Here is a 10,125-nt window from a genome sequence, read left to right as displayed (position 1 = left end):
ATAGAAGTTAAATAAGCAGGGTGACAATATATAGCTTTGATGTACTCCTTTTCCTATTTGGAACCAGTCTGCTGTTCCATGTCCAGTTCTAACTGTTGCTTCCTGACCTGCATAGAGGTTTCTCAAGAGGCAGGTCAGGTGGTCTGGTATTCCCAGCTCTTGAAGAATTTTCCACACTTTATTGTGATCCACACAAAGGCTTTGGTATAGTCAATAAAGCAGAAATAGATGTTTTTCTGGAACTCTCTTGCTTTTTCTATGATCCACCGGATGTTGGCAATTTGATCTCTGGTTCCTCTGCCTTTTTGAAAACCAGCTTGAACATCTGGAAGTTCACAGTTCACATATTGCTGAAGCCTGGCTTGGAGAATTTTGAGCATTACTTTACTAGCGTGTGAGATGAGTGCAATTGTGCAGTAGTTTGAGCATTCTTTGGCATTGCCTCTCTTTGGGATTGGAATGAAAACTGACCTTTTCCAGTCCTGTGGCCACTGCTGAGTTTTCCAAATTTGTTGGCATATTGAGTGCAGCACTTTCACAGCATCATCTTTCAGGATTTGAAATAGCTCAACTGGAATTCCATCACCTCCACTAGCTTTATTCGTAGTGATGCTTCCTAAGGCCCACTTGACTTCACATTCCAGGATGTCTGGCTCTAGGTGAGCAATCACACCATCCTGATTATCTGGGTCATGAAGATCTTTTTTGTACACTTCTTCTGTGTATTCTTGCCATCTCTTCTTAATATCTTCTGCTTCTGTTAGGTCCATACCATTTAAACCAGCTTTCAAGCAAGCATGTATCTTAATATTGAGCTAGCCTTGTGGCTCAGATGGTAAAGAATCTGCCTGTAGTGCAGAAGACCTGGTTCAATCCCTGGATAGGGAAGATCCCCGGGAAAAGGAAATGGCTACTCACTGTAGTACTCTTGCCTGGAGAATTCAATGGACAGAGGAGGCTGGTAGGCTATAGTCCATGGGGTTGCAAAGAGTCAGACATGACTAAGCAACTTTCACTTTCACTTTTTCCACTTTTCATGTCTAAATATTAGTCACTTAAATACAAATAAAAGATGCAAGCTGTATATAGAGTGGGTAAAGAACAAGATCCCACTGTATAGTACAGGGAACTATAGTCAGTATCCTGTGACAAACCATATTGTAAAAGAAGAATAAAAATAGATACAAATAATGTATACCTGGTGCAATGGCACCCCACTCCAGTACTCTTGCTTGGAAAATCCCATGGATGGAGGAGCCCGGTTGGCTGCGTCCATGGGGTCGCTGAGGGTCGGACACGACTGAGCGACTTCACTTTCACTTTTCACTTTCATGCATTGGAGGAGGAAATGGCAACCCACTCCAGTGTTCTTGCCTGGAGAATCCCAAGGACGGGGGAGCCTGGCGGGCTGCCGTGTATGGGGTCGCACAGAGTCGGACACGACTGAAGCGACTTAGCAGCAGCAGCAGGTGCAATAATTTAAACATTATGTAAGTATTTAGAGTAAGATTAATAGTGTTTTGAGAAAGAGAAGTATCATATGACATCCCTTGTTATGTGGAATCTAAAAAGAAATGTTATAAGTGAACTTTCCATAAAACAGAAACAGAGGCACAAACTTAGAGAACAAGCTTATAGTTGCTGGGGGGGAAGGATGGGGGAAGGGATAGTTAGGGAGTTTAGAATGGACATGACACACTGCTCTATTTAAAATAGATAACCAACAAGGACCTCCTATATACCACATGGAACTCTGCTCAGTGTTATGTGGCAGCCTGGATGGGAGGGGAGTTTGGGGAAGAATGGATACTTGTGTATGAATGACTGACTCCTTTGCTGTTCACCTGAAACTATCAGTATATTGTTTGTTAATCGGCTATATTCCAATACAAAATTAAAAGCTTTAAAAAAATGAATAGTGTTTTTTCTCAAGCTCCAATTCTGCTCTTTTCAATATATCCACTGTTAAAAATAAAATTGTCATTCTATATATTTTATTTATTTATGCAAGATTATACCAATTATGTACATATATAATTTTATTTTAAAAGCAAGATCACAATATATGTTATTCTGGATTTTTTTCACTTCACTGTATTTCATGAATACATTTTCAGGTCAACACTCAAAGATATAACTCAGTTTTTAAAATTAGTAAATTGTATTCCATACTAGGAATGTGTATCATTTTCTCAAACATTCTCACATTGAGAGAAGTTCCAAATTTCCCAGGTTTTTTGCTAATAAAATGATGCTTTTATAAACATTCATATGTCTATATTTTATTTTTAAAATGAATTCCTGGAGGTAAGATTGCTTGGTTAAAGGATGTCTGTATTATAAATTTTAATATATACTGCCAGAAGGCTATTTAAAAATTGTTGCAAGTTAAACCTTTCCACAATGCCTGAGTAGACTTGTTATTTCCCTGTTTCATGAAATGTTAAAATTTTTCAGCTGGAAGGAAAAATTTGGCCTTTTAAAAATTTGTGTTTATTTTGTGTTTTGTCAATTATTCTACTTGATTGTATTTTCATATTGGCCTTCTGCATTTCATTTTCTGTGATTGTTTCTTCAGATACTTTTGTTCATTTTTATTGTTTTATTTATTCTTTCCTAATCAGTTTGAAGGACCTCTTTGTAAATTAATAAAAATTATTCTTTGCCTTTCATATGTAATGTATATAGTTTGTATTTTCCCAAGTTTATCTTTTATTTTTTGATTTTGTATATATTTGCCATAAAAATGTTTCTACGTTTTATGGAATTAAATTATTTTAAAAATGCTCCTAGATTTTCTGCTTCCTTTAAGAAAATGTTGATAAGGAGTGGGTATTTTTTGAAACTTTTTATTTTGTATTGTGGTATAGTTGATTAACACCTGTATTAACTTCGGGTGAACAGGGAAGGGACTCAGCCATAAATATACATGTATCTATTTTCCCCCCACAGAGAAGGCAATGGCACCCCACTCCAGTACTCTTGCTTGGAAAATCCCATGGACGGAGGAGCCTGTTAGGCTGTAATCCATGGGGTCCCTAAGAGTCGGACACGACTGAACGACTTCATTTTCATTTTTCACTTTCATACATTGGAGGAGGACACGGCAGCCCACTCCAGTGGTCTTGCCTGGAGAATCCCAGGGACGGGGGAGCCTGGTGGGCTGCCGTCTATGGAGTCGCACAGAGTCGGACACGACTGAAGTGACTTAGCATAGCATAGCATTTCCCCCCCAAACTCCCTTCCCTTCCAGGCTCCCACAAAACACTGAGCAGAGTTGCATGTGCTACAGTAGGTCCTTGTTGGTTATCCATTTTAAATAGAGCAGTGTGTACATATCCATCCCAAACTCCCTAACTATCCCTTTCCCCTAGCAACAATAAATTCTTCCCTAAGTCTGTGAGCCTGTTTCTGTTTTATAAGTAAGTTCATTTGTATCATCTCTTCTTAGATTCCATGTATCAGGGATATCATACTGTATTTCTCCTTTTCTGTCTGATTTACTCCACTCTGTATGATATGCTCTGGGTCAAGAAATGAATATTTTAAATAGAAGATTTTACACACAAATTCTCATATTTTTCTCATTTTGAAGAACCCATTCAGACTTAAAACCTTAGGCTAGATTTTCACTGCACATAAGGAGTTTTCTCACAGTGTGTTCTCATTTTTTGGAAGTGCGTCTTCATGAATCACATTTTTAAATGACTGTACTCGTTGTGGATTTATTGCATCTTAGTCTGAAATATACTCTTCTTCACTGTGCTTTGGATACTGGAGCTGAGCCCTGTAGACGCTTCTTCTTCCCAGCTGGCACAGTGTGGTTTTGATAATAAGGTGTGGTGGAGCAGTTCTGCAAGACCAGAGCAGGAAGAGGTTTTCCTTCTTCCAGTCTGCTGTGATAGCCACCACGTTGGTTTGTGTGCACGTGTGTGTGCAGATAATGGAGGGAGACATGCTCACCTCTGCAGCCTCACGGTTTGGTTGCAGTCTTCACTCTTCGGCAGTTACTTCTTCCATTCAGCAGCTGGCTGACCTGTAGTCTAGCTGTCGTGGCTGCCCATTGGCAAGCTGCTTTTCCACGACTGGTTGTGCGCTCCTGCAGCAACCATACCTTTCCTTAGAGATCTGAATTCAGTTTGTGGAAAGGACTCCGACAGATTTCTGTATTCCTTCCTTGTTTGTTTTCCCTCAGTCCTAGAAACAGTGCTGCTTGCTGCAATTCGAATTCTCTCTGACTGCTTTTAGTGTTAACCATTCTTTACTCTTTATATTAAATTTTCCTTGTTAAATTACTGGTGTGATGTCTGCCTCTTGAGTTGGCCTTATCTGAAATATAAACATAACATTAAGGTTTCCGGGAGAAAGCAGATAATCCTGGCTACTGTGCATCAATAAGGATGGGTATGTAGACTTACCTTAGAAGACAAAGTTACAAATATCCACCACAGTGACAAATGAAGGCAATGTGATAGATAAAATTCCCAGTATAGAACGTGTGAAGTGAAGTCGCTCAGTCGTGTCCGACTCTTTGTGACCCCATAGACTGTAGCCTACCAGGCTCCTCTGTCCATGGGATTTCCAGGCAAGAGTACTGGAGTGGATTGCCATTTCCTTCTCCAGGGGATCTTCCCGACCCAGGGCTCGAACCCGGGTCTCCCGCATTGTAGACAGACGCTTTACCGTCTGAACCAAAAATCTATTGTAGTTTGTGTTTTGCCTTACAATGTTTGTCATGACTATGGATCACCTATATTCTTATTTATTACTATTTTCCCTTCAACCAAACCATAGTTACTTGTTTTTAATTTTCATACAGTCTTAGATTCACAGAAAAATTAAGCAGATTGTGCAGATCAATCCATTTTAAACTTAAATAACTTATTCAAAAATTAACATAAAATGGTAGATAGTAAGAATATACGTTTGGTCAGAAAAAATGCTTGGATGTCCATCAGCAGATGAATGGATAAGAAAGCTGTGGTACATACACACAATGGAGTATTACTCAGCCATTAAAAAGAATACATTTGAATCAGTTCTAATGAGGTGGATGAAACTGGAGCCTATTATACAGAGTGAAGTAAGCCAGAAGGAAAAACATAAATACAGTATACTAACGCATATATATGGAATTTAGAAAGATGGTAACAATAACTCTGTATACGAGACAGCAAAAGAGACACTGATGTATAGAACAGTCTTATGGACTCTGTGGGAGAGGGAGAGGGTGGGGAGATTTGGGAGAATAGCATTGAAACATGTAAAATATCATGTAGGAAACGAGTTGCTAGTCCAGGTTCGATGCACAATGCTGGATGCTTGGGACTGGTGCACTGGGACGGCCCAGAGGGATGGTATGGGGAGGGAGGAGGGAGGAGGGTTCGGGATGGGGAACACATGTATACCTGTGGCGGATTCATTTTGATATTTGGCAAAACTAATACAATTATGTAAAGTTTAAAAATAAAATAAAATTAGAAAAAAAAAAAGACAGAAAGAGAAAGACAAAAAAAAAAAAAGAATATACGTTTGGCATAAAGAGTCAACTGATAAAAAGTATTTAATTATTAAAATGAAATATTCACATATGAACAAAAATCATGTATTATTATATGTACTGTGTTTGAGAAAGAATAGACCAGAATATCTCGGAGGCAACTCTCCTTCTAGCCCTCAAATTCTGGACTATGGGCACAACTGTGTCCACGTGCTTTTTGTTTATTTAAGGAGAGGGGGAAGATCAATTGTTGCAAAAAGCTATCTTTTATAAACAGCAAGAATATCTACCTATCTATCTACACATCTACAATTGCATCTATGTACATATCCACAAATGTTTCTGAATACATGGCTAATATCTAACATAATGTCTTAATCTATATACCATCATTTCCTTTTTTACTGGGGATTTGTTCACTTACTTGATGGACTGACATAAATCAGCCCCGTCATTATCCCTCAGCCATTCCTGACATTTTTATTTAAAACATAACCTTGAAAGGACAAAAACAAATTGCTTTCTCCATACTCTGTAAAACTCTATGGCAATCAAATAGTGCTATTCATGATTCATCAGCTATCAGGAAATGCTTTCAGGGAAGATAATGAGGAAGAAATTTCAAGGATTTTCTACTTTTGTTGAGTTCGAGCAAAGCAGGTGGGGTTGCTGTTGCTACAGTAACAGATCTGTCTGCATTAGTTCATAGCTTTGTCTTTAATAATAAGAAATTGGGTTCTGTGTGTGTGCATGAATGTTTGTGTACTTCTATTCCATTCAACATTAGATTTGTGAGCTAGCTTTATTGTAATGGCATATGCACATACAGATCAATTTAAGGGCTAAATCAGTCTATTTTTAGACCTAACAAATAGACTGTTCCCTCTTTTTACTAATAGCAATAAGATTGCAATGAACATACATGTACCTATCTCCTTGAACATGAAAAAGAATCTTTAGAGAGCTTAAAGTGGAATTGCTGAGTTAGGGTTAGTATTAATTTTCAATTTTATTGGATGGACCAAAGTTAAATTGATTGGATAAAAGTACAATGTATCTTTGTACTTACACAATACTGTATAAAAAGCAATATATGTTTCTATTTTCCCATATTGTTTCCAAAAGTTAATTTCATGAATTTTATTAATTTCATTCAGTTAAACAAATGTGTGAAACAGTGACAGACTTTATTTTTTTGTGCTCCAAAATCACTGCAGATGGTGACTGCAGCCATGAAGTTAAAAGACGCTTGCTCTTTGGAAGAAAAGTTATGACCAACTCAGACAGCATATTAAAAAGCAGAGATATTACTTTGCCAACAAAGATTCATCTAGTTAAAGCTATGGTTTTTCCAGTAGTCATGTATGGATGTGAGAGTTGGACTATAAAGAAAGCTGAGCACTGAAGAATTGATGCTTTTGAACTGTGGTGTTGGAGAAGACTCTTGAGAGTCCCTTGGACTGCAAGGAGATCCAATCAGTACATTCTAAAGGATATCAGTCCTGAAAATTCATTGGAAGGATTGATGTTGAAGCTGAAACTCCAATACTTTGGCCACCTGATGTGAAGAGCTGACTCATTGAAAAAGACCCTGATGCTGGGAAAGATTGAAGACAAGAAGAGAAGGGGACGACAGAGGGTGAGCTGGCTGGATGGCATCACCGACTCAATGGACATGGGTTTGGATAAACTCTGGGAGTTGGCAGTGGACAGGGGGGCCTGGCATGCTGCCGTCCATGGGGTCACAAAGAGTTAGACACGACTGAGCGACTGAACTGAACTGAACTGAGGCTCCTCTTTCTGTGGAATTCTCTAAGCAAGAATACTGGAGTGGGTAGCCATTCCTTTCTCCAGGGGATCTTCCTGACCCAGGGATCAAACCCAAGTCTCCTGCATTGCAGGCAGATTTTTTATCATCTGAGTCACCAGGGAAGACCATAGTGGTAATACTCACATGCAATGTTATCTTATCACTATAATGAGAATGACTTTAGAATTTTACAATTGAAAATGACATTTATTATCAGTTTATTATCTCACTCTTTACGTGATTAAGGTACTAAGATGATTAGAAGTGGATATTAAGTTTTGCAAGTTATCTTTTCAGTATCAAGATAATCACATGATTTATCTATTTTGACCTACTGATATGAGTTAGATTTAAAATTTTTCCACTTAAGCTCCTTTGCATAAAGCTGAGTCATATTATACTTTTAATTATGTTTATGTCTTGAGTTTACTATTATTTAGAATTTTTCCATCAGTGTTTTTAGGTATGTGCTTAGTCGCTCAGTCATGTCCAACTCTTTGTGACCCCATGGCTTCTCTGTCCATGAAATTCTGCAGGCAAGAATATTGGAGTGGGTTGCCATGCCTTCCTCCAGGGGATCTTCCCAACCCAATCTAGGTCTCCTACATTGCAGGTGGATTCTTTAAGGTCTGAGCCACCAGGGAAGCCCCTGGCCTAAACTTTAGTTCTCTTTGTCCTATCTTACATCTTGCTGTCAAGATCTGCCAGCTTTGTATAATGAATTGCAGAGTTATATCTTTTTTATTTGCACTACAATCGTTTAGGTGGCATTTGCATTTTCTGCTAATTAAAATTTTGCAAGGAATCACTTATAACCATATTTGGAACTGGAATTGGTTTTTGATTATATTTCTCAATTCCTTCTTCATTCATTATTTTATTCTCTTATCCTTCTTGGTACAATTTTGGTCATTTTTGCTTCCTTAGAAAATATCCATTTTACTGTAATTTTCAAATATAAGCACAGAATTATAGACTATTCAACCATTAAAAATATCCTCTGCATTGATGGTAACATTCTTTTCTATACTACTTTTGGGGATTATATTCTCTTTATAGCATATATCTTTATTATTTCTTTCTTCCAGCCACTCTTTGTCTAATTTGATGTTAGTTTTTTATAAATTACTGCGCTGAATGCTTGGTTTATTTTTATCTCTTATTTAATGATGACATCAATTATAGTATAAAATTTCATCACAATAAATTAGTCCATATCCCATAAATTTTTACCATAAACTATTCTCTTCACTGTTGCTATACATATTGTCTTATAAAATCAGCTTTATTTTCTTCTCTTGCCCAACTGTTATTTCAAAAAGTCTTTTCTATTTTTAAATGATTGATTTTTTGGTTGGAAATTTTGTCTTTATTTCAGGATTTTTAATGCATTATTTATATGGTCTTTTTATGTCTTTTTTTTTTTTTTTTTTTGCTGTGAAATATTTTAAAGTTTCTTTACCTTGATCTGTTAATAGTATGTGCTGATTTTAATGTGTTCTAGGGCAATTTGAAGCATATGTTATTCTTATTTGTAGGGTACAGAGATATACATCCTTCTAATAACTTTTGTCTCTAATCCCAATGTTGACCCCTTGCAATCCATGCTCCATGCTGCTGTTGGGGAGGATTGAGGAGGAAGGTTCACAAAAGGAACTGGGTTGGGCTATAATTAGACACAGGGATAAGCATCAAATGTCTGTGGGTAACTGAGACATTGTGTGAGAATTGCCTCAGTATATCTCGTTTTGTTTCTCTTTACATGCCTTAGCATTCTGCATTTTTGGATTATGTCCTGAATTCTCTAGATCACAGAATATTTTACATATTAAAAAACAGTGTGCACTAGTTAAACAGTTGGAACCACAGTCCTTGCTCTTCTCATTTTTTGTTGCTGTTGTTTGGTTTTTATTTCATAATCATAAATTTAACTTTGCAATCTAGTTAAACTTGGAGGGGCATAAGGAAAACATGGAACCCAAAGAACTGCCGTGAGAGCACAAAGATTATAGGTTATTTCGAGCAGATGGGGGTGAAAGGGTGCTCTCCTCAGCTACAGAAGGAGTGGTCTGGTGGTAAAGTTAAACACAGGTCAGATTAATGAGATTTGTCCACAGTCAGCAATGGTGATCTTGCTGATCTTGCCATTCCAGGATCCAAAGTGCTCCATGTCTTCTACAATATTCATGCCCTCTTTCACCTTGCCAAAGACCACATGCTTGCCATCCAAGTACTCAGTCTTGACAGCGCAGATGAAAAACTGGGAATCATTTGTGTTGGGGCCAACGTTTGCCAAGGACAAGATGCCAGGACCCATATGCTTCAGGATGAAACTCTCATCATCAAAATTCTCCCCATAGATGGACTTGCCATCAGTGCCTTTATGGCATATGAAGTCACCACCCTGGCACATAAATCCCAGAATTATTCTGTGAAAGCAGGACTGGCATGTAATAAATCATCACCAAATACTTTTTGAATAAACAAGTTTTGGGGGTACTTAATTTTTATAAATAAAATTTAAAGTTCAAGTGAAGGGTTCTACATTGTAAGGCTCATAAATGGAAAGACTTGAATTTGAACCTAAATCTTCTGATACTGAATCAGATTTTTTCCACTGAAGTGCTTCTTAAAATTTTGCAAATTCCTTTTGCAGCCAAACAAGGACAGGCATAGTTAAGGTAAAATTCTGCAACATTTAATGGATTTGGGGTTTTGCCAGTTTTTCATTTGGCATCTATCTCACATACATTGAGTTTTTGTAAAATAATTTTATATATATATATATGTATATACCTATATGAAATCTAAACAG

At 37.4% G+C, this 10,125-nt stretch overlaps 1 protein-coding gene across 1 annotated transcript; it reads right to left on the bottom strand.

Annotated features, from left to right (window-relative positions):
- Positions 1-8,774: 8,774 nt before the first annotated feature.
- LOC109573149 (peptidyl-prolyl cis-trans isomerase A-like) lies at positions 8,775-9,726 on the bottom strand. The gene has a single exon (XM_019980335.2). It carries the CDS (start codon positions 9,721-9,723, stop codon positions 9,403-9,405), a length of 321 nt encoding a protein of 106 aa, XP_019835894.2. The 5' UTR covers positions 9,724-9,726; the 3' UTR covers positions 8,775-9,402.
- Positions 9,727-10,125: the final 399 nt, after the last annotated feature.

This window comes from Bos indicus, chromosome 19 (assembly GCF_029378745.1).
Source record: "Bos indicus isolate NIAB-ARS_2022 breed Sahiwal x Tharparkar chromosome 19, NIAB-ARS_B.indTharparkar_mat_pri_1.0, whole genome shotgun sequence".
Taxonomy (NCBI): domain Eukaryota; kingdom Metazoa; phylum Chordata; class Mammalia; order Artiodactyla; family Bovidae; genus Bos; species Bos indicus.
This window is presented reverse-complemented; position numbering and strand designations above follow the sequence as displayed.

Bases quoted from the DNA above. Each gene is read 5' to 3' on its own strand.
- LOC109573149 (XM_019980335.2), bottom strand. From the start codon at position 9,723: ATGTGCCAGGGTGGTGACTTCATATGCCATAAAGGCACTGATGGCAAG.